Source organism: Chiroxiphia lanceolata, chromosome Z (genome assembly GCF_009829145.1).
Source record: "Chiroxiphia lanceolata isolate bChiLan1 chromosome Z, bChiLan1.pri, whole genome shotgun sequence".
Classification (NCBI taxonomy): domain Eukaryota; kingdom Metazoa; phylum Chordata; class Aves; order Passeriformes; family Pipridae; genus Chiroxiphia; species Chiroxiphia lanceolata.
The window spans coordinates 15166260-15190311 of record NC_045671.1 but is presented as its reverse complement, the minus strand read 5'-3'; the positions used below and the strand labels follow the sequence as shown (position 1 = coordinate 15190311).

Genomic DNA, 24052 nt, shown 5'->3' with positions numbered 1-24052 from the left:
AAATTATTCTTTGTTTACATTTGCTTTTCACTTTTGAGAAGAAGGGGGAAGAAGGAAAGAAAGGAACTGGATTGCATAGTTGAGAAAGAACAGCCTAGTGGTTTGTTATACAGTTATTTGGACTTTGAGAGAATTCTCATTTTTGAAGTAGACATAACATGAAAATTTTGGGAAATACTTTTGTTATGATCAGTCTTCTCCCATTATATACAGAATTTTCTAAGAACTCACCTGCTATTATCATAATAAACAGGTTACTGCAGAAAGAAGTGGAGTTTAAAATAGAATAACTGTTTAACATTGTGGTGACAAAATATTCTTTGTGCACCAATATTTTCCTACTGAAAACAGCCTGATGTACTGGCATAGTAAATGAAAAAGCCATATGTGCAGACAGTTCCTAAGAAAAAGTAACATTTCACATTACACTATATCTCTGAGTAAAATTGCATTTGAGTTATCTGTACCTGTATTGAAATCTAACTTTGTCATCTGAAGTGCATAGGCTTCGCAGTCTTTCTTACTGAAGCTGAAAATAATCACAGGTTGGAAATTCCTTTCCATGATCATCTTCACAATCTTAAAAACATTTGAAGGACCTGTAGAGAGATTACATTAATTTAAATTAAATTTTACAAAAAAAAAAGTCTTATTGAGTAATTAAAACACAAGCATAACTTGCATATAACTTCGTAGTATTAATACAAAAAGTTATCTCAGAGTGGGATTCAAACTCACCTTTTGTTCCTCCTTTTCTGCCTTTCTGGTCCCCTTTTGCTAAGTCACCTGCATCTCTAAGCACTTGCATTGCTGTATTAAAATTATCTTCTCTGAAATCTCCCTAGATGTAAAACACAACCTTTGTTAGTAGCTACTTCTTACACAGCCCACTTAAAAATACTTCCTGCTTTGCACAGCCAGTACCATTACCCCACATATAGAGGCAGAGGAACAAAAACAATAAATAAGCTGGCAAGAGAGTTTACTAGGTCATGTCACAGCACAGAATTACACTGGCTCATTGCTCCTACCATCACACCATCAATCACACCAGATATGCTGAACGACACAGTACCAAAACTGACTTTTAGGAATGTCCACATAAAACTGCACTGCCCAAAGAAGATCTAGCTTCAAGCACAGTACTGCTGTTTACGGCATTAGCTACTCCTGAGCAAGTTGATGATGAATTTTAAACAAGTTGTTAGTTCAAAATCACCTAAAGGAACAAAAGTATTTTGCACCCTCTACCAAAGTAAAATTTACATGCCACTACGTTTTGAGTGAGAAACAGTACAAGGAATATCAACTACTTTGCAGATTTACAGAAAGCAGCATGCAGTTTTGCAAACAAAGCAAGGATGTGGGCACTTAAGATATTTCAGGGAAGTATTAACTCAGCTGCCTGCACGACATTAGATAACCAATTTCTTGTATAAGACTCCAAAAACCTAAGAGCAACTCAGAGAACATAACTACTCAATTTTAACAAAAGCATCCTTTATACAGCCTATTCAAATTTTGCAAGAGCTCAAGCTTTTGAGTGAGGAAAACAATCTTTCAAACAAACCGAACTTTCCTTACATTTTCATCCACAACCAGATGGAGTCCATCTCCTCCTGCTGGGAATATATAATGCTGTAGTGGAGTGGGTCGATAGTCAGTGTAAATCACATGGCAAGGCTACAAAGAAAAAACAGAATTCACATCAGTATTTTATGATTGCATTTTAAAAATCACTTGTTTAGAAAGCCAATACATTACTACTAAAATACAACTTTCTAGAGGCCAGAAAGTAAGGCTCTCAGAGTGTAAAATAATAAATTTTCTTTCCTCAATACGGCTTTTGTATTAATGACATTCTTTACGAAAATGAAAGTTTCCAAATGCTTTAGAACACAAGTTGGCTACAAAAATTCTCTCTTGTGAACACAAAAAGTAAAGACAGGTAATATTTCCTTCTGCATTATTAGACAGACTCACAATATTAACACCTTCTAAAAATTGAAGGAAAAACTGTTAACTTCTCTTCTGTAAAAAAGCCTGAAGTTTTTCTAAAAACACCTAAAAAAGGCTCACGGTACACTTTTATGAACATCCACTTTGAGTGGATAGAGAAAGCTTCTTTAGGAAAATCAAACAAAACACTTCCTCTAAAACATTAAATATTACCTAAATCTGCTTTGAAAAAAACCCCTATGATCTAGTGTTATGCAAAACAGAATCAAGGTTTTGTGCCAAGTTTAAATAGATATGTCTTATACTATAGTCCCTTCATCATAAAAAACATAAGAATCAATCTCTGGGATATTTTTAAAATTGGGACAGGCCTCTTGTTGATACTAAATTCCCCAATTCTAATTCACAAATTCTTTGCTACAAAAACAAATCTTGAAAAAAAAAAAAACCAAAATGAAACCCCTAAAGGTTACCGGACAAGGTAGATTTCTTACATCTCTCTTTTCTCACTTTGTTTGTGAGCATATATAATATTTCCTATGGATTTAAGATTTACTTTGATTCCTTCATGGCCTTTTTACAGAGCTCCTCAAAAAATTTCTCCCAATAACCTTGTTTATCAGCTCTCAGAAAATTCCTGTACATTCATCATGTTTCATAATTCAGAATATTTGTTCAAATCAGGCAGGTACCTAAATAGTTGTGGAAAATAAACACTGAAGAAATTACTTTAAGGTTACCATGTAGAACCAACAGGCAGCAGAACTGCAAAAGTAAGATTACAACCATAGAAGCCAGGAGTGATCTACTATCATCTGTAAGCAATGACATGACTAAAAAGACACTTAAAGGCCCAGATGTTATCAGCCATATCATTTTACATCAAAAAACAACAAAGATGGAGATGTAGCACATGAAAAACACAACCTGTTTGTGAAGATGGCAGATCCATTCAGCAAACTGACGGGCATTTGGAATAGTTGCAGAAAGGAACACATAATGTACATTGTCAGGGAGCAAAATAATTGTCTCTTCCCAAACCACACCACGTTCTGAAAATGGAAAAGTCATATGAGAAATTTATGTGATCAAAGCATATTTTTCATCCCTGAAGCCAACGAACACCATGCGTAAATACAAAATAAAACAAAAACTAAAACAAGTCTCCCCTACACAAGTGGGATATATCAAATGCCCTCAAAGTTGCTTTTGCCTTGGACAAGAAAATGCAAACTGCAACGCATAATAATTATGTACATTCAGTAAAAAACAAATTCTTATAGATTTATAAAGAAGATGACTTTTATTTTAAGAGGGGAATAAGACTTAATTCTTCAAAAGGAAAAGAAAATGTTCTTCAGGAAAAAATAAGATTTCTTGAAAAGAAAGACAGTACACACGGGATACCTGAGTCTCTCATGTAGTGAATTTCATCAAAAATAACCCACGCGACCTCCCGCATAACCTCGGAACCTCTGTAGAGCATACTTCTCAAAATCTAGGGAAAAAAAAAGAATTGAGTTCCACCGCATGAAATAATAGTCACATTACACAGATGTCAGTAAAAAACTGCCAGAATTTTTGGTTCACATTTACACGGCAGTATGAAATCTTACTTTGCACAAAACCTAAAAGCGTTTTAGACGCTATTTTAGACAGGTTCTTAGATGCTTTCCAAGTTGATTTCAATCTAACAAATCTCACGACGTGAGAAGAACTGGTTTCCTGGCAAGGAACACTGAAGGAATGTGAAAGAATAAAACATATTTCTCACAGCCTCTACGTGTCAGCATAATTGATACAGGTCTACAGATCCACTTCTGCCAAGCCTTCTTTTCCTCTCATCTTAATACGTAACCCCCCCGTGATTAAGAGGAACTCTTTTGTCAGAAATCAAATCATCCAGTCTCTCTACCACAATCTTTCCCTACCAAAGTTTTGGCTGCTCCTTTGAGGTAAAGACAAAAAGAGAAAAATTGTGACTAATGGCTAGACAGACTTCTACAACAGAAATATGACAAAACTCTGCCAACAGTACTCTGTTACCAGAAGTTAAAAGCTGTATATTCCTTGAGTGTGAGCCACTCAACTACCCCTCCATGATTTTGCTCTTTGCATTTTGCCCCCTAGAACAAAACACTGACCCCATAGCGTGACTGTCAGCTTTTCACATCTATCCAAAGAAAAGTCAGTGCCTTGAGCACTCAGGAAATTAAGTTCTGACTCTCTCCACATTAGAATTAAAGTTCCTAACTGACAGTTCAAAAGTTCATAGAGATTTACCTCACTTTTTAAATAACCAAAAGTTAAAATATTCAAAGGAGTCTTAACGAACTTTAGAATATTTTCTACCCTAACTGGGCAACTTTAATGTTTTAGTATCAGACCTTCCCAATCAAAAAAGGTAGAAGAAAACACACAGATCAAGAATTAATGTCTGATCTTACCTCGGTTGTCATTACCAGACAAGAAGCTGTAGGATTAATGGTAACATCTCCAGTCATCAAACCAACATCCTGAAATTCTTCATACATTTCACGGTACTTCTGATTACTCAAAGCTTTAATTGGGCTTGTAAATATCACACGCTGTTTCTCCCTCAAAGCCAGGGCAATTGCATACCTGTATTCAAACACTGTACATATTAGAGTTTTCAGGAAGACATTCAGAGCATATTACTTTGCTCCAATCTCCTGCTTAAAAGCAAAATAAACTATGCAATTCAGAACACCAGTAGAATGATATGCAGCATTTGAACCCATGCTCTAATAAATCCAGCATTTCATACCTAGATTAAGTTCAGTGCAATCTTAACTCAACTACATATGCTCCTTTGGAGAGTAAAAAATCCTTGACACCAACTTAACTGATTTTTATGGACACCAGAGCACATCTGGTTTAACTAAAAAACTGCCACTGTCTCACAACAAAACTACTATTATTTGAGTCCATGCTTTAATATATCTTCATGTACATTTCACTTTTTACTTCAGGTCAGCAAAGTCACTCCATTGTACGATCAAACACTGACAGAAAATATACACTAGCTTTCAAAAATTTGAAAGAAACTTTCTCTTCAATCTATACAATAACATCTCAACAGGTTGTTCAAAAATAGAAGTTAAGCTTAAACACAAATTAAGCCTTTCACTACCCAGTAAACAAGATGAGAAATGTAATTTTTATATTCAAGAGTGGCCAATTTAATTCTAACACCTATGGACTGAACTTTGCATCAAGAAACTGGGACACAATAGCTACTGATGGTGCAACAAAATGACACAACGAATATCACACCCTTCTATTAGAGCTTGTTAGAAAATAACTTACTCAGCACAAACAGTTTTACCAGCTGATGTATGAGCTGACACTAACACGGACTGGTTGTTATCTACACAAAGAATAGCTTCTCTCTGAAAGGCATCAAGAATAAAGGGATATTCCTAGAAAGAAAAAAAGCAAAAACATCGCATAATCTTAAAACAGAGTTACATCTAATTAATTTTCTGACTGACCTAGTGTGCAAATTAGATGCAGAAATCCTGCAGATATTTGTAATTTCAGCTGATCTTAGTCCAGTATTCTGCAATAGCTTTGTATTTAAATATCTTCCTCTAATAGCACAGCTAAGATCTTTGCTTATGTCTTGATGTCATACCAAATTAAACTTTTGCCCCGATGACTGAATTTTCTCTAATTTACTAATTTAGGAAGAGAAACTACAGTGATGCCACCACCTGATGTTGCAGAAAGAATTGACATAACAGCCTATCCACAACATTCAACCATATAGTTTACTCTACCAGATTTTACATATAGAAACATCTTAGTTATGACAGGCCATCTTTTCCAGATCTTACTGAGAAAGTACATAATTTTCTGCTCTACTCTCATCTGCTATCTAAAGCATGTACAAAAAGGAAAAAGAAATGCAATCTACCACATACTTTTGCAGCTTTTCCAGTTCGTGGCTTCAGACCTGTGAATTCTTCACATGCTGGAAGTGCAACCTATAAAATACATTTAAAATAAAAACAGTTGCAGAATTCTGTGTCCACTGCAGTGATGACTGGCAACGTCAAGCATACGAAAACTAACTTGAATTGCTATTATCGTGTTTCTGTGAGCTCATGAGTCAAAGGTTCCTTCCTTCTCTTAAGCGTTTTCCAATTAATCTCTCTATTCTCCTGCCCCAACAATGCTCCTTCTCTCGCTTTGCTGATACCCCCGCTGTTTTGTGTGAAATATTACTGCTTCACCTACCTTGGAACATCAGCTCTTCGGGACAAGACACAATCATGGCTTTCAGCCAGTGGAGGTGAGAAGCAATTACTCAGCTGACACTGATTATATTCCTTTTCCATACAACACTGTTATTTAAACAGGTAATGTTCCTGTTCCCAGCCAATATCCCACATTTATTCATTCTAAATACTTAAGCTCTGTTCAGTTACTAACTCAAGGCAAACCTCTATGAGACAACTCAAGATAACAATAATTGTACAGACACCTGGGCATTAATATTTCCCATTTTTCGCATTTAGATGTGTATTTATGTCTATCAATACAATTTGAAAATGGATCATTTTCAAAATTTTGTTTTCACAAAAGAAAACCTTTTTTTTCTTTTTGCCAATATGTAATTTTCAACAGTAATCAGCTTTACAAGAAAGCCTTTCATTCATGAACAAGAACAGCAGAATATGGCATAACAGAGAATGCACTGCTGCACACATAGATCACAATATGAACACAGTCCTATTTTAACAATCAGTAGGTTTTCCTCCTCAACAACAGTGCTCAGAATGTTCTTGGTAGCTTTCAAATATGGAAACCTATCTACATTATCATCAAGTCTTTCACAATCACTCAATTACATTTCAAGTATGATTCAAACTTCTGGTAAGATATCCTACTAATTTTTCAAGCGCATTTTCTGAATGCTCCATGTCAGACACAGACTTCAAACTCTTTACAGGCATAAATATAATATAAAATAATATATCTGCTGAAGTATAGGAGGATTCTGCAGAGAGATCTGGACTGGGTGGATCAATGGGCTGAGGTCAATAGTATGAGGTTTAACAAGGCCCTGTGCTGGGTCCTGCCCTTGGGTCACATCTCCAGGCAGGGCTACAGGCACGGTCAGGTTTCGGTCAGTTTCTCCTCAGAGGTAACAAGTGACAGGACAATACAAAATGGCCTCAAACTGCGCCAGGGAAAACTGGACATACACAGGATATCAGAAGAAATTTCTCCACAGGAATGGTTGTCAAACATTGCAACAGGCTGCCCAGGGAAGTGGCTGAGTCACCAAACCTGGGAGTATTTAAAGACATGGAGATATGACCCTAGGGAACCTGCTTTAGCGATGGAATTGGCAGTGCTGGGCTAATGCACTCAAAGGTCTTAAGGATGATGTTAAAGGTCTTTTTCAACCTAAATGATTTGCAATTCCATGATACAATAATTAAAAGTGAAACAGACAATACTATTAACCCAGCAGCAATAAATACAATTATATGAAACAAGCCTATATTTTCCATATGCATTTTGACTGCACTTACCTCATGCGTGCAACCTTCAACAGTTTCCACAGCTTGTACCTTTACTTGAGGCATCAGGTCAGCCAGACTAAAAACACATGAGTTAGGATCACTGAAAAGCATCCAAAAATTCTTCTGTCTTCATAAACACTAATATGTTGAATTTCACCTCTACTTTAACTGTGACTCAAAGAAAATATGCACAATCTTGACACGGACAGTCGGCAGAGACTACTACTAAGACTAATACCTGTAAGTTAAGATTTTGCTGCTACATAAGTCTACTTTAGCTGCTCCTTTAAATCTTTCACCACAAAACAGCACTTGGATCTCATTTGTTTGCATAAAGTTTTATGATTAAATGGGGACTTTTTCCAATATACAACAAAGCAAAATTCAAGACCTGTATTCCTGCTGCTGGTCATGACAGGGAATAACAGCAGCCTGGATCAACCCAAGCAGCTGCCTGAAGACAAAGCCCAGTTTCTTTACCAGTTCCTTCTTTCATGGCCATAAGGAAGGAGTACAGTCTCACTGCATGAAACTGTTTATTCCTGATGATTTTATAAGCTACTGTGGGCGAATACACATTCTGCTGATACCACTCAGAAATTGACTTAAAATGTTGGCTCTGGTTTTCTCTTGCTTCTATACCCTTTGTTTACAGTACTCTCAGAAGTCTTCTCATGACCTTCTCTCAGAAAATCTTACTTTCAACTTAGGAAAAATTAATATGCAAGACCAATTGACAATCCAGACCAGAATTCTGCCTGACAGAAGTCAGTAACACATCACCCAGAAAAGAGTATAAGAGCACAGCAAACACATTATATTTCTGTAGTACAGTTTTCTGCATCTTGAACAGGAAGTGCACACTTGCATTTGGCAGGTCTGGACAAGTTTTTTTTCCCATGAACCCTCCTAATTTTCTGAATCAACATAAGCTTCTGAGTTTCCAAGAACCTCTTAAGACACAATAAGATGAAAAAGTGCCTGCACTGCCCCTTCCACCTATTTTCAAAACACTTCATAATACCAGTCATGAAGTTCTAGAAAGAAAAAAGGGATAGATAATGCAGATCCTACAGCACAAAAACGGCATTCTGGCTTCCCTTCAGCTGCCTCATCTCCCTAGCTGCTGACATGTACAAGTACACCCCTCTATCCATGTCAAACACCCGCCATTTATGCTCAAATTTAAACGCATACCTGTAATCAAGATTCCAAACATTTACTGCAGTTATCACCTTACATGCCTAAAAAGTCTTGTTTCTGTCTCTCTGGCCAAATTACTCTAATGACCCCAGAGTATCTCAAGCCAACTACATTTTTCAATGCCATGGTACACAGCAAACCAAGCCTGCCTCCTCCCATGTACTTGGCTGCTCATCTCTTGCTGTGTGTGGAATCAACACAATGCCTTTGACCAAGAACTCTCAATTCATATGAGTACCCACAAACACATAACACTTTGTATTTACATATGTGATAAATACTAAATACATGACTAAATACATGAACACTTGCACTTTTATTTTACACATCCAGTGCTCATCACTGCTGAGACTACACTAGCAGTCTCACTTAAAACAGACAACAGAAATGCAAATCTTCATAGAAAAATTCATCTTTATTCGAAAACAGTGCAAAACTACTTTATAGTGACTGTTCACAATCAGCAATGGTTAACCAGTATGGCTTGCTGGAACCACTTTACACATTAAGCTGGGCACTTACTTAGCATCTTCTGATACATCTTCCAATTTTGGCTTCTTTCCCAAAAAAACAGCTTCTGTACTGTCAACCTCAACATCCCTTTTCGGCTTCCCTGTTGCTGGTACTGAAGGTTTTTCTTCCAATCCTTTTCTGCAATATAAACAGACAAAAAATTTAAACTTTGCATCTTTAATTTATTTATTTTCAGGAAAGAAAACAGCTGTCCCAATGGTGACTGCGATCACATTGCTTTCAGGGAACAATCCAGGGGGAACTCCATTCACAAGAAGAACTGTGGGATTTCAGGCCACTTCCCAGATAAGCTGCCTAGCAGGTCCCAATACTTCCCAATTTCCACTGAGGGCTGACTAGAGCTTTAAGGCCAGAAATTTTGGGAAAGCAGGTCACAGAATTACAGAACAGGTCAGGTTGGAAGGCACCACAGTGGTCCAACCTCCCTGATCAAGCAGGGTCAACCCAGAGCACATGGCACAGGACTGCATCCAGACAGTTTTGGAATATTTCCTGTGAGGGAGACTCCATCACTTCTCTAGATAACCTGTTCCAGTGCTTGGTCACCCACACAATAAAGTAGTTCTCCCTCATGTTCAGATGAAAATTCTTGTGCATCAGTTTCTGCCCGCTGCCTCTTTTCCTATTGCTCGGCACCACCCAAAAGAGCCTGGTTCCATCCTCCTGGCACCCTCCCTTCAGACATTTATAGACGTTGGGTTCCTTCAGGCTGCACCGACTCCCGGTGCCGGGGGGGTTCAGCAGCTCAGAGCCGCCGGACAAGCCAGGCCCAGCGCTACGACCCGAGCCGCCACCGAGGCCCCTCTCCGCGGCCCGAGCACCCGCGGCCCCTCTCCGCGTCCTCACCCTGCTCTCCTGGCTGCCTCGACGGCGCCCGCTTTGCCCTTCTTGGCCCCAGAGGCGGCGGTGGCCGCGTCCCCCTCGAACACACTGAAGAGCTCGTCGCCGAACGCCTCCGCCATGCTTGCCACCCGCCGCGCTCCCACAGTGCCACGCGCGGGGGGGGTCTTTCCGGCGCCGCACCCCTGGAGGGGATGGACAGAGCTGCCCGCCGACCCTGGCGCCGGGAGCCGCACGCACGGCCCGCTCCCAGTCTCGGGCCCGCTCCCAGTCTCGGGCCCGCTCCCAGTCTCGGGCCCGCTCCCAGTCTCGGGCCCGCTCCCAGTCTCGGGCCCGCTCCCAGTCTCGGGCCCGCTCCCAGTCTCGGGCCCGCTCCCAGTCTCGGGCCCGCTCCCAGTCTCGGGCCCGCTCCCAGTCTCGGGCCCGCTCCCAGTCTCGGGCCCGCTCCCAGTCTCGGGCCCGCTCCTGGTCCCCCTGGACCCTGCGCCCCCGGAAGGCCGATGGAGGAGGAAGAGGAGGCTGCGCGGCCCAAGCGCGTGCGCTGTGGGTGGGAAGTGATACTGACCAATGGGAGGTGGCGTTGGCGTTGCCGCGCGCGGTGCCCGGATGTGCGCAGGCGCGCAGGGCGCGGGGCTGGCGCGCGCTATGGGCGGCCGCAACAAGAAGCAGCGCGCGGGCAGCGCAGCTCATGCGGCCGCCGCCGCCACCGCCCGGGCGCGCGTCGCTGCCGCCGCCGCGCAGCCCCCGCAGCGCGAAGGGGCCGCGCCTGCAGAACCCCCTGGCAGGGCCGCCCCGCTCCGCCCCGCGCCCGCCGCCAAGGAACTGCGTGTCAAACAAGGTACCGCGCACCGCGAGCGCCCGTGCCGTGCGGGGCGTGCGCGGGTCAGGGTGCCTTAGCTGGAGGGGGAGCGCCTGAGGGTGCGGCTGCAGCTGCCCGCGGACCGGGAAGAGGGAGAGGCCCAGCAGAAAGACTGGTGTTTCCCGGCGTCGGGAGAGGCAGCTGGAGTCACTCCACCCCGAGGCTGGTTGGGCCTGGCGTCAGCCCGCGCTGCCCGTCTGAAAGGTCGAGAGAGGTGATCCTGCCGCTTTGCTCGGCGCCGGTGAGGCCGTGTCTGCAGTGCTGTGCCCGGTTCTGTGCTCCTCAGGACAGAAAAGGAGCTACTGGAGAGGGTCCAGCAAAGGCCACAAAGATGATGAGAGGTCTGGAGCATCTCTCGTATGAGGAGAGACTGCTGGAGCCAGGCCTGTTTAAAGAAGAGAAGGCTGAGAGGGTATCTCATTAATACACATAAATATATCTCAAAGGCAGATATCAAGAGGATGGTGACAGACTCTTTTCGGTGGTGCCTAGTGACAGGACAAAAACTAAAATAGGCCATAAACTAAAACAAAAAGTTTCAGAACTTTTTTACATTTAGGGTGACAGAGCACTGAACAGGCTGCTCAGAGAGGTTGCGGAGTCTCCCTGTCTGGAGACATTCCAAACCCACCTGGATGTATTCCTGTGTCACTGGCTCTAGGTGACCCTGCGTGTGCAGGGGAGTTGGACTAGATGTTCTCTGGAAGTCTTCTCCAACCATAACTAGTTTGTGATTCTGCTTCCAGGGGTGTCCCTGAGTAGATGAACTTTGTTGGCATCAGTGTGTTGAGTTATTTACAAAAAGTCTTGTTATTAGATTATCAGGAGTTCCTGTACAGCAGGTATTTGGGTGGCACTTTTCCCAGAGTTTCTTATGTAGATGTGCGTTTTGTATTTTGTCAAAACCAATACAGTCTGGATTTGGGATTGTTTTGGAGGGTCTTTTTCTGTCTTGAAAGAGCACTTACAGGGCTGGAGGCACTTCAGCAGTGTTGGATGAGCTGAGGGATGACTGTTCTGGGCATAGTCTGAAAAACTAGTATTCTGCAGCACTGCGAGATGCCTGTTTTCAGTAAAGCAGCTTTGCCAGAAGTAGCTCAGGTACCATATAATATTAGAACAGTTTGTATTGCAGACCATAAGCAAATCTTGCAGTGGCCAGGCCATCTGAGATTCCAACTTGTTAGCAAGAAGTCTTGTAATCCATTAATATAAGCTTCCCGAACATATTTGTGTACTCTGCTTTTACAAATCTGGGCTCTGCTAAATGTATTTCTCGTGTCTCCCACTCCCCCAACAGCCCTGGTGCTCAGACCCCTTCAGAAAATAGCCCACTGCTCTCCCAGATTGTAGACTGTGGTGAAAAATCAGTCAGTGCAAATGAAAAGTTAGTATGCTCTAAACACTGTGGTTGCAGAGCCTACCAGTCAGTGGCAGTGACTAACTTGTGAGTGCTGACAGCTGTTCATATTTCCTGACCAGAGGTGACCTTGTTTTTCCTGAAGTGCAAAGTGCAGTTACCTGCACCCCATCCTGATCTAGATCTAGAAGTAGGCTCTCCCAGAGCCCTTCTGCAGGCAGTCCAGCACAGATGAGTCTGTCCAGCCTCCTGCTGGGAGGTGTCTGTGCATCATGGAGAACAGTGCTGCTCCTTCTGGAGCAGTGTACAGCCACTCAGAGTGGTAGAATCTGCAGTTTTGCTCAGTTTCTTTCTACCTGTGCAGTGCCAGACATGGTATGTGTATTCTGAAAGTGATGGCATCCAACAGCAAGCTGTGTGTTGTCATTCCAATGACAGTAAGTAGTTTTGTGAATTAGTGTTTTTTAATAATAGCTGCTAAATGAAAAGCATTTAATCACGTCCATAGCATGCTTAGACAGACCAAATGCTTCTGTAACCACATGGCCTCCTAGATAGGAGACAAAAGCAGGTGTCTAGGTAAGAATAGGTCAGACATACAGTGATATTGCTATAGGGTGATCTTACATCCTCCACCGGTTGTGGCTTAAGGTCTTCCTGAACCAGATGCTGTTTTTTCTTTTTCAATGCCTTCACGTATCAGTTGATTCTTTACTACAAAGCTGTTTTGTCTGCCCTTGGATCTTGGTAAATGTCCATTTTCTACAGCTTTACTGGCAAAGAGTTCTGTTACGTAGCTATGCACTTTGTAATAAAAAAATCCTCAACAGTCTTGCATGTTTTAAATTTGCTGTTACTTTCCCTGTTTGGTAGCCCCTGTTCAGTGTTCGGAGAGAGTGAGCAGTTAATTCTGTTTCCTGTCCTTGTGCCACTTTGAATTTTGTATTTTGTCTGCCAAGTGTCATACCCTTCTTCACTATTTTCTGTTCAAGGCCTTTCTTGATTATTCTAATTGTCATTTTGTACCTGCAAGTTGCTGGCAAGTTAGTGTAGTACTTGCTTGTACTAACCTGTGTTGTGTTGGCTCTGCTGTAAACAATGTTCTCTGTGTTCTGCTTATGTAATTGATCGTTATTTGCAATTTGCAGGTCCGAAAACTTATAGCTTTAGTTCAACAACAGATTCCGGGGCTGCTGCAAATCTAGATAAATCCGTTCTTAAGGTAAATGTCTTCTTTACATAAAATAACTTTGATTTGCATTGTACTGCTTTAACTGAGTAAGTATTTCTTCAGCTCTTCTTCAGTTTTATGTGTGCAGGTAAACTACATTCACGTATTAGATATTGACTGATTATATTTCGGTTTTTGAGTAAGGGTAAATTAATGGCATAGGAGAATGTCTATTTTTTTAAGTATATTTTGCATGCAAGACGATTAAGAATTATGTTTGGGCCTCTTCTGTGCATGTGGATTCTTCTTCCTGTCAAAGAAAGAATATAGATTTTATGTAACAACCTTAGGAGCAACTAAAGCTTGGTTCATACTTTAGAAGAGTTAAAAATATTAGAATTATATGCTAAAATTATTTTTAAAGTTACGCAGGAAGGAGAGCATCACAGATTGTATCTTGATGTTCGCATTATTTTATACCAGCTCTTGTAAGCAGAGGAGAAAGTCCTTGTTTTCCAGTAGAATTTTTTTTTTAATTTCCTTAGCGTATTTCCTTGAAGATGTAAATGGCCCTTGTTTGTAATAAGGAATGAACTCTTCTATTTCAAGTAAAAGCACATAAGTTGCAAAAGTAAAGAAGTGTTCCTTTCAGAAGAAGTGTTTAGAGCACTTATGGAAAGCTGGAGAAGTTGGAATTTGAATGGCAGAGAGATTTCTGTGTTTTTACATCCTTGGCCATGAATAACATCGATATGTCTTAAAAACTTGTAACGTTTGTTTGTGTCAACTAATTTTCTCTATGTGCAGGTAACGATAAATGGTAACTTGGAGAAAAGGATTATTGATGTCATCAATGACCATAAAACCCAAAATGATGACAAAGGAATGATTTCCAAAAGACTTACTGCAAAGAAACTACAGGTAGAGTTCAAAGTTTTGTTTTCCGACCATTGCTTATTTAGAATAAAGAGTTTAGTTTTTGTCATTTTTATCATGTATTGTACTACACTTTTGCGTGCAGTACAAACCATTACAGCACGCTTTTCAGTTGTTATATTATTGATTAGTCAATGGAATCAAGAAGTATGCTTATTAGGAAAAGCACATCTTTATGGATTCAGGAACTAAAATCAAGAGTCTTCAGAAAAGATAGAGGAATAGTACTTAATCTGAATGTTTTATGTTTCCTATATTTTTCGTTCCATCTAGCTGGAAAATTGTAGGTGTATCTTTTTTTAACTGAAAAATTACATTCTCTACAGAGGCTATGCACGCTTATTTACAAAGAAAATATTATAAATTTTATGCGCAAAACAGAATTTTCTGCTTAGCCTTATGATACAAAGAGTGCCATGTTGTTTACCTTTATTTAAAGCCAGCTTTCTGCTACGTGGGAAATAGGAGTTTATAAACCTGTATTACACTGCTAGATGAAATCCTGATGCTTTCTGACTTTTTCTGTTTATAGGATGTATACATGGCTTTACAAAGATTCTCTTTTAAGACTGAACACATTGAAGAAGCGATGAAAAATACACTTTTGTATGGTGGTGATCTTCACTCTGCCCTTGATTGGCTTTGTTTAAATCTTCCTGATGGTGAGTATGGTGACAGAGAATAGTTTTTAACAGAAGAGAAATAGGACTTGCTCTGACATAGGAATGCTTCATAGTAGTAATTATATAAATACATTGTTTCACTAAGATTGGTAGTCACCACAGTGTTCTTCTCCTAGATTCCCAGCTTTCTGGTTGTGGGATATTTTAGTGTTTAAAGTGGTATGGACTTGTTCCTACTCTTGGAGTTCTGTGAAAGTCCAACAAGCGAATACTGGCTTATATAAATGCTAAAATCTAATTTTATTTCAGGGGTGCTGGTTTGGTTTTGTGTTCTTCTAGTTGGTTCCCAACACACTTTAAAAGATTTTCTGTAATTACTGGCATTTTCTGTGACATGGGTTTTTTATTTTGAAGATGCTTTGCCTGAAGGTTTTAGCCAGCAGTTTGAGGAGCAGCAGCAGAAACCAAGAGCAAAATTTCGTTCTCCCGTGTCACAGCATGAACCTCCGCCTCACTTAGTAGATAACAAAAAGAAGGCAACTGGCCCTGAAACTAAGGTAAACTGAAGATTTCACCGGCATTTACTGGGGGAAGAGAGAACAAAGTTTTCTAAAATACAGGAGTTGCATTGACTTCCAACACTGATAAAGCTTATGAAATAACGCATGATTAATAATTGTCACCCACATTATTTTAACTTCAGTGGAATGGTCATTTGAAGGTATTGTATTTTTCATGTGGAGTCTAGAAGGCTCTTCATAGGTCACTTCTGTGGTAAAGCGTAGGGAATCTCCTGAGGTTTAAACAAGCCCTGGTGCAAGGTGCTGCACCTGGGTCAGGGCAGGTCTCGGTATCAACATGAGCTGCGGTTGAAACTGGATGATCTTTTAACGTCAATTCCAACCCAAGCCATTCTATGATTCTTAAGCTTAACTGTATCCTAGAATGGGTTTATTCTGTTTATTTACAGGTGGCACTCTTTACATAGTTTGTGGGTTTAAGTTTTCCTGTGTACTCGCAGTGTTTTGATTTCTGTGGTCATTGAATCTTAAAACCAGAAATCGAAAAGATTGCATGCAAGGGATTTCATTCTTTACAGCAATTACAATCATTCTGGTGTTAAGATCTATTTATGTTTATAGTGAAATATTCACCCCAGTTGGAGAAGTTTGCCCCATGTTTTTTTGTTGCGTATCTTAGTTTGTATATAAAATCTTAAACATTAGTTCCTGGCAGAAAAGAGCATTGATGTTTTCACTTCATTTTATAATTTCTTTTGACTTACATTGCTCTTCTTAGAAGATGAATGTGAGGAAAGAGAAAGAAGTGAATATGAAGGAATGGATTTTGCGATACGCCGAGCAACAGAGTGATGACGAGAAGAATGAGTCTTTGAAAGAGACAGCTGAGGAACAGTTTGACCCAGTAAGATAGAATAATGCTTCACAAAGTCTTTCAAAAATGTCTGGTACATCTGTATGTGGGGGATTTGTTATAAGTTGGAGATTGAATACTTTTTTACATGATCTGTTTTTACAGTTGCAGGCTATTGGGTTGAAAATTCTCCTTTTCTAACTTGTTTTTCCTTTCCTCTGTTTTTTGTACTGGGTTCAAAATGTTGAATGTATTTATCTGGAAAGGCAAAATTCTTAAAATATATCTTAGTTTGATTAGGAAAGTGACTTAAATTCTGAGAGGTTTTGACAGTTATATAAGAACTAATTGTTTCTGTTGTATGAGCTTGGTATAAATGACAAAAAAACCTCCATTTTTTTATTATAAAGTTTGTTAAAATATTCAACTTGTAAGTAATAATTCTCTTGAAATAGAATGAGAGGTATATACATCTATCTGCCAAGCTTTCAGAAGCAAAAGAACAAGGAAGCATCTCCAAGCAAGACAAAGACAAGCAAGGCCAGAAGGTGGCACAGGAGAAAATAAGAAGAATTCAGCAAGGTAGAGCTGTGCAAGTTACCTGTGTTTTATTTTCTGGCCTGTGTGTTTGTTAGGCAAATAATTCTTGGAGTCAGATTGAATTGAAGATTATTTAATCCTCTTTTATGTCAGTGTGTGAAATGCAGGCCTTTCTGAATCTGTACTTTCCATGTGGATCAAATTCTAAAATGTCAGTAACATTTTTCTACTTCTGGTTTTGGGTACTCAGTATGAATTAATATAATTGAGCGCTTTAAGCAGTTGGTGGTTGTAAGTTGTATCTTCCTTCTGGCAGAAATGGGAGTACTTGAAGAACATCCAGTATTTAATCCAGCTCTAAAGATTTCAAACAAACAGGAAAGCGAAAAGAAAAAAACTCCCTCACCTCAGCCTCAAGAAACCACTTTCAATTTGAGCTTGCTTGAAAAACCCGATGGTGCTGCAAAGGAAGACAAAGGTGTGTTGAAAGAGGTTCAGTAGTACAAGCTTGAAGTGTACCACAAGTTTTCAGAATTAGTTCTTGTTTTTCTAGGTTGTGTTGCTTTGCACTGCTGAGTCAGCAAGCTCTGATCATGAGAAAGGAAGGTGGGCTACCACAGAAGGGCACAGAGTTGTTTAAGTTGGAAAGGACATCTGAGATCAAGTCCAAAATTTGGCCAGTCACCACCTTGTCAACTAAACAATCGCACTATGTGCCATGTCCAGTCTTTTCTTAAACACCTGCAAGGATGGTGACCCCACCACCTCCCTGGGCAGCCTGTTCCAGTGCTTGACACCCTTTCCATGAGGAAATTCTTCCTAATGAGGAATGACTACCCCCCACCTGGCTACAATCTGCTTTCAGATAGTTGTAGAGAGTGATGAGGTCTCCCCTGAGCCTCCTCTTCTCCGGGCTAAACACCCTCAGCTTCCTCAGCAGCTCCTCACAGGACGTGTGCTCCAAAGCCTTCACAAGCTCTGTTGCCTTTCTCTGGACATGCTGCAGCACCAAAATGTCTTTCTTGTAGTAAGGGGCCTAAAACTGAACATGGAATTCAAGGTGCACCGTCACCAGTGCCCAGTACAGGGGGACAGTCACTGTCCTGTTGGCCAGTCACTGGTCCTGCTGGCCACACTATTGCTGATCCAAGCCATGATGCCATTGGCCTTCTTGGCCACCCAGGCACACTACTGGCTCATGTTCAGCCGCTGTTGACCTGCATCCCTGGTCCTTTTCCACTGGGCAGCTTTCCAGCCACTTTTCCCCTCCCTGGAGTTGCCGTGGCACAAGGGCAGGACTTGGCACTTTTCAACCTCATACCATTGGCCTCAGCCCATTTATCCAGTCTGTCCAGATCCCTCTGCAGAGCCTTCCTGCCCTTCAGCAGATCAACACTCCTGCCCAGATTGGTCTCATCTGCAAACGATCAGTCTATCTCACTGACCAAGCTGATTTCAAAGGATCTGTATTTGTTTTAGCAGATTACATTGAAAGTTATTTTTGCCATCCTGTCCTGTCTAAAATTTAGATTATTTCTTTTTTCAGTTGTAGTGCTAATTACTGTTTCTAGTGTCACTGTCTCATGTTTTTGAACTATTTTCATGGTAAATCTTCAAACTGTTAGATTATTTTCTAATAACCAGACTTTAATGAAAGTTCTGAAATTATTGGGTGACCAAAGATGACAAAATACTGTAACTAATTTTCTGCTAGATGCTTCTGTGGGAAATGCAGGCATTTCTGTCATGTGTTATCAATACCAGTATTTCTGCAAAGTATTTCAGAAAATATTGCTGTCTAGTAAAATACATTTGAATAAAAGGTAAAAATGTTGTTGACTTCAAAGGATTGTAAAATAAACTTTAGGAGACTTAAAATGTGTCATTCTGCTCTTGTAGTGAAAAAGAAAGAACCACTAGATATAAGAAACTTTGATTATAGCGCTCGAAGTTGGACTGGTAAATCTCCAAAACAATTTTTGATTGACTGGTGCAGGAAAAATTTTCCCAAGAGCCCAAATCCTTCTTTTGAAAAAATTCCAGTTGGAAAATACTGGAAATGTAGGTATGTATTTTCTGTAACCTTTATAACTTCATTTTGATTCATTTAAAAATAGAAAATCTGACCAATTCTGTCTTGTTGATCCAGATTTATATTAGTATTATATATATATATAAACTCATTTTTAGTCCATCAGGGAGGTATTTCACTCTGGATAACAAAAGTGACAGTTGGATTAGGTACAGTTAAAAAAAATAAGATTCTAGTGAATGATCCTGTAAAGCTCAGATGAGATTTTTATTTATGTACTCCTGAACGAAAGGTTAGTCTGAAGCAAAACTGTGAGATAAATTTAGACAACTGACTTTTGGTATTCTCATTCAAAGTAGTATGTTAAATCATAGATTCTAAGTTTATGAATACTAAAACCCCTTTGGAGATTCTTTAATAAAGCGGAAGTTAGAAATTTGTATTAAAGCTACCATAAATTTATAGTTAAAACAGCGCAGTACCTTTTAATTTTTTAAATTTCTTTCAGAAAACAAGTCTGTAATATAGTGTTATGAAGTAGAATATTATTATGTACAAATAAAGTAGATACAACATTACAAATGAGTAATATTTCTTGAAGGAATGAAATAAAAGAACTTGTTTTCTTACTCAAGGTAAAAGCTATGAATATATTGTCCACCTAAGAATATGAGGAATTTGGCTGCTACTCAGACTAGCATGTATCTGTTAAACAACTGTTTGCATCTCAGTAGTTCATTAAATGTCCTCTCGATCTATCCTAGACAGATACAAGCACACAAACAAATATTTAGTCCTTCTTCCAAGCACCTAACCTTATTGGTATATGTATAAATACTTGTGCTTTGAAAAAAATGAAGACATTTGTTAAGAGAAAAAAAGAAGTCATAAAATCATTACTGGAATCTTTACTGAAAATATTCTGCTGTTCAATCAAACTATACCTGCTATTTCTGTTTGTAAAATATTATTGAGCAATATGAAATTTATTTTGCTTAGTTTCTGTATTTGAATTTCACTCTTTTACTTTATACAAAAACATTAACAGGTGTACTGTTTATATAGATAGCAAAAATTGAGATAACTGCCTTTAAGAATTTCTCTTTAAGGGTCAGGATTGTCAAATCATCAGATGATATAATGGCAATGTGTCCTACGATCGTAACAGAAGATAGTATGCAAGCACAACATCTAGCTGCTACTTTGGCACTCTACCATTTAACCAAAGGACAAGTAAGATTTTGACCAATATTACTGTTCTTGGCCTGGAATCTGCCTCTGCACTTTTTTGTTATAAAACCTGTAGTTAAATTCTAAAAGTAGTTTAATGATGTATTTCCCATTAAATTCTTTGCTTGTATTATATGTTAATTGGTTTTTATGTACAATCATGCATATGCTTTGCAGCATACAGAAAGGATATTATTTTGAGAGTAAAACTGTTCTTTCAGTGTTGTAAAGAATGCAAGCCAATTGAAAATCAAAAATGCATTGTTGATGTTTATATTACTATTTTCATGGTTTCTGTGTTTAGAAGTAGCTCCCTACTTTTTTTTGGTCATTATCTTTTGACACTCAAGTTTACAGATAAAATATTAGCGATACTACTAAGTATGTAATAATGTAATTTTTTTCTGCTTTTTGCACCTGAAGTCAGTTCATCAGTTACTGCCTCCTACCTACCGAGATGTCTGGCTAGAATGGAGGGATATTGAAAAGAAAAAGGAAGAAGAAAACAAGATAGAAACCAACAAGCCTCGTGATACCTTTATTGCTAAATTATTAAACAAACTCAAAAAACAACAGCAGCTGCAGTCTGAAGACCAGCCCAAAGTATCTGAGGGTCCTGAAGATTCCTGGGAAAACTTAGTTTCTGATGAGGACTTCAGCAGTCTCTCCCTTGAGACCTCAGATGCAGATAATTTGGAACCTTCAAGGATTTTGTTCAAAAAGCTGCAAAGTTCCTCTAAATATGAGAAGCTTCTGAAAGAGAGACAAGAGTTACCTGTGTTTAAGCACAGATACTCAATCATAGAAACTCTTAAAAAACATCGAGTACTTGTTGTGGCTGGTGAAACAGGCAGTGGGAAGAGTACCCAGGTGCCCCATTTCTTGTTGGAAGACTTGTTGCTAGATGAAGGATCAAAAAAATGCAATATTGTTTGCACACAACCCCGAAGAATCTCAGCAGTGAGTCTGGCAACCAGGGTTTGTGAAGAGCTAGGCTGCGAATCAGGACCAGGAGGAAAAGTAAGATGTGTCTGAATTCCTTTTTCTTGTCTTGATCAAATACAGGGGGCTGGATTGTTGGTACAAAGTGAAAACATTATTTCTTACACAACTAAAGGATTGGATGTTGTTTTCTCTCAAAAAGGACTTCTTGCTATGTTAGTTGTTTCTTTTCAAGTTGTCACTTGCGAACATCTGGGTATCCATATATGATTTCTAAAATCTTAAGAGGCTAATGTAGAGTAATGGTGTTTCATAATGGGAGTGATCAAAGACCTGAGTAGATTGCCCAAAGACTGTTGCACCACTGTCACTAGGGATGGAGAAAATTCCCTGGGATGGAGAATAAGGGTCCTAGCAATCCAATCTGGCCTCGAGTGAGGCTCTGCTTTGAGAGAGGCTCCCTTCCAACAGAAGTTATTTTGTTATTTGAAGAAAGCCAAAGTCCTGTATTTATTATGGTGGTCTGTTTGTGCAAAAATATTTTTGAGGCTGGCAAAGAATCCTGAAAAGAACCCTGAGTTTACCAGCTCTTTGATACTCTGAATAAACTTAGTGTGTTTTCCCTTTCTTAACAAAAGGAAGCACTTGTAGGAAGGTGTGGCAGTCATGCACCATGCTACTTAATTAGCAACTTGTGCAGTGTCTGAATCTGACAGGTATGAAGTTTCATTTAATTTTTAATATTGCTAGCTTGTATATTATTTTAAGGTATTTTTAATATTTTATTTAAGAATTCCCTGTGTGGATATCAAATTCGTATGGAATCAAGAATGGGAGAAGCCACCAGACTTCTGTACTGTACAACAGGTGTCCTGCTTCGGAAACTTCAAGAAGATGGTCTTCTTTCAAGCATATCTCATGTTATTGTAGATGAGGTTATTAATTCTTTACTATTCTGCAGAAACTGTAGTTATTCTGAGCCCTGTGTGTACTAAATCCTTGCTATAGATATGTTTTTCTAATTCTAGGTACACGAAAGAAGTGTTCAGTCTGATTTCTTGCTAGTTACTCTGAAAGAGATCTTGCATAAGCGCTCAGACCTGCATGTGATTTTAATGAGTGCTACTGCAGACAGTGAGAAGTTTTCCAGCTATTTCTCACATTGTCCCATTTTAAGGATTTCGGGGAGGAGTTACCCTGTTGAGGTAGGTAGATGTTTCTCTTCAGTATGCAAGACAGTTTGTATGCGTGTGTACAGTGCTTGCCTGGTTAGTATCTGTAGGCACTATGTCTATATCACTTTTTTATTACCAAGAATTCAAGTCTTAAAATACATTTTTGGAGGACTTGTAACCCTTTTTCTTTTATGGAAATGTAAGATGACTTCGGGGTTTTGAAGTATAAGGTTGTACTGGTTTTTTTCTGATGGATTTATTGATTAAAATCTGTCCATCACTGACATTTTGATTTTTATCTAATCAACCTAGGCAGAAATGAAAGCATTAAAGAATTCACCCTGCTCCCTATGCAACTTTGTCATTACACTCTGTATTTTTGTTATGCGTGCAAATACAGGCCATGGTAAAGTTTGTGTTAGTGATCACATGGAAAAGTCCATTAGCAAACTTGTAGCAACTCTAAGTTTAGGTTTACAAAAATCTTAAGAATTTGCAAGATCTATTACAGCATTAAGGCATGCCCTGTTCACCTTTGTTATGTAAGCTTTAAAAAGTGAAAAAAGTGCTGATCAGTTTTTGACATGCCTTTTTTCTTCTGCAAATTTTCACCAAAGATTTTCCATGTTGAAGATGTAATTGAAGCAACTGGCTATGTTCTGGAGAAAGACTCAGAATATTGTCAGAAGTTCTTGGAGGAGGAGGAGGAAGTAGCAATAAATGTTACTGTCAAAGGAGGAGGCACTACAAAGTATCAGGTAAGATAGGCATTTCTAGCTTTGACTTGGAAAATTTGACTTTTTTTTATTATTTTATCATTTTGGTTCCTCAAATGTGATTGGATTGTATAATATAAAATATTTTTCAGTTGGTAAAAGACATACACAATGGCACTCCTACAGTGGAAACCAAGTGTTCATAAATGCTGCATCCTTTTGATTGTCTCTCCATCTCCTATATAGCTGGCTTGATTTTGCTGTATTTGACATTGAGTTCTGCTGTACAGATTCCCAGCTCTGGATCTATAAGCAGCAGCAGGGAAAGCATTTCATTTTTTTTTCCTGAAAGAATTCTCCTATGTAGCGAACCTAACAACAGAAGAGTCGGGATCTTCTCCTTCTTAGCTGAAAAACTCCCAAGGTGCTCCAACTTGGCATACCAAATAAGATGATTTACATGAGGTTGTTGTACAGAGCTTTATTGTTTAACTATGATTAATCCTTAGGTACTCTGCAGTGACAGCTCTGTGCGCTTCTGGATCAAAATTCTCGAAGGGGAGACTATATCAATACTATCTGATTGTGGCAGCTTAGGCTGTTCATCTAAACTATGTATTTTACCTGTCTGCTCTGACTTGCTTTATCAAAATTTCTGCAGGACCATTTCGCTTGGTGTGAACAAACAGTGATGCATATGTTGAAAAATACACTCTCGTGTGCTCTGCTGATTGTTTGGTTTTTTCCCCCCCCCTAGAATGGTAGTAACCTCCTACATCACAACAACATCCTTTAGTTGTAAGCCCAAGCACTCTCATAAGTGCTGCTCCACCTTTGTGGTTTGTTTCTATTGACGCTTCAGTACAGAAGGATATGCAGTGTCAAGCTTGTTTAAGTGTATTAACAATGAAGTAGTTTAAAATTGTAGAGGGTTGACACTGGCTGGATGCCACATACCCACCAAAGCTGCTCTGTCACTCTGCTCTGCAGCTCAACAGAG

General features: G+C 39.5%; 2 protein-coding genes across 6 annotated transcripts in view; one reads left to right on the top strand and one right to left on the bottom strand.

Moving 5' to 3' along the window:
• The window catches only part of MTREX (Mtr4 exosome RNA helicase), a 46255-nt gene extending 35882 nt beyond the window's left edge, over positions 1-10373 (bottom strand). The window contains exons 1-11 of the mRNA XM_032674771.1: positions 10101-10373; positions 9243-9371; positions 7527-7593; positions 5907-5969; positions 5290-5402; positions 4407-4581; positions 3367-3457; positions 2887-3011; positions 1585-1683; positions 739-841; positions 468-599 (exon numbers count right to left, since the gene is read on the bottom strand). Coding sequence (XP_032530662.1) covers positions 468-599; positions 739-841; positions 1585-1683; positions 2887-3011; positions 3367-3457; positions 4407-4581; positions 5290-5402; positions 5907-5969; positions 7527-7593; positions 9243-9371; positions 10101-10216 — 1213 coding nt within the window. The 5' untranslated portion in view covers positions 10217-10373. The remainder of the gene's footprint in view (positions 1-467; positions 600-738; positions 842-1584; positions 1684-2886; positions 3012-3366; positions 3458-4406; positions 4582-5289; positions 5403-5906; positions 5970-7526; positions 7594-9242; positions 9372-10100) is intronic.
• Positions 10374-10739: 366 nt separating this feature from the next.
• Positions 10740-24052, top strand: part of DHX29 (DExH-box helicase 29) — a 31516-nt gene continuing 18203 nt past the window's right edge. Inside the window, exons 1-14 of one of the 5 annotated variants that reach the window (XM_032675620.1) lie at positions 10740-10932; positions 13462-13535; positions 14292-14405; positions 14953-15082; positions 15458-15600; positions 16343-16468; positions 16873-16999; positions 17274-17435; positions 18857-19022; positions 20099-20222; positions 20643-21239; positions 21953-22096; positions 22190-22366; positions 22954-23094. In XM_032675620.1, coding sequence (XP_032531511.1) covers positions 10740-10932; positions 13462-13535; positions 14292-14405; positions 14953-15082; positions 15458-15600; positions 16343-16468; positions 16873-16999; positions 17274-17435; positions 18857-19022; positions 20099-20222; positions 20643-21239; positions 21953-22096; positions 22190-22366; positions 22954-23094 — 2418 coding nt within the window. Of the gene's footprint in view, positions 10933-13461; positions 13536-14291; positions 14406-14952; positions 15083-15457; positions 15601-16342; positions 16469-16872; positions 17000-17273; positions 17436-18856; positions 19023-19592; positions 19625-20098; positions 20223-20642; positions 21240-21952; positions 22097-22189; positions 22367-22953; positions 23095-24052 lie in introns of those variants that run through there. The other 4 variants (XM_032675623.1, XM_032675622.1, XM_032675621.1 and 1 more) reach the window with 4 other exon arrangements.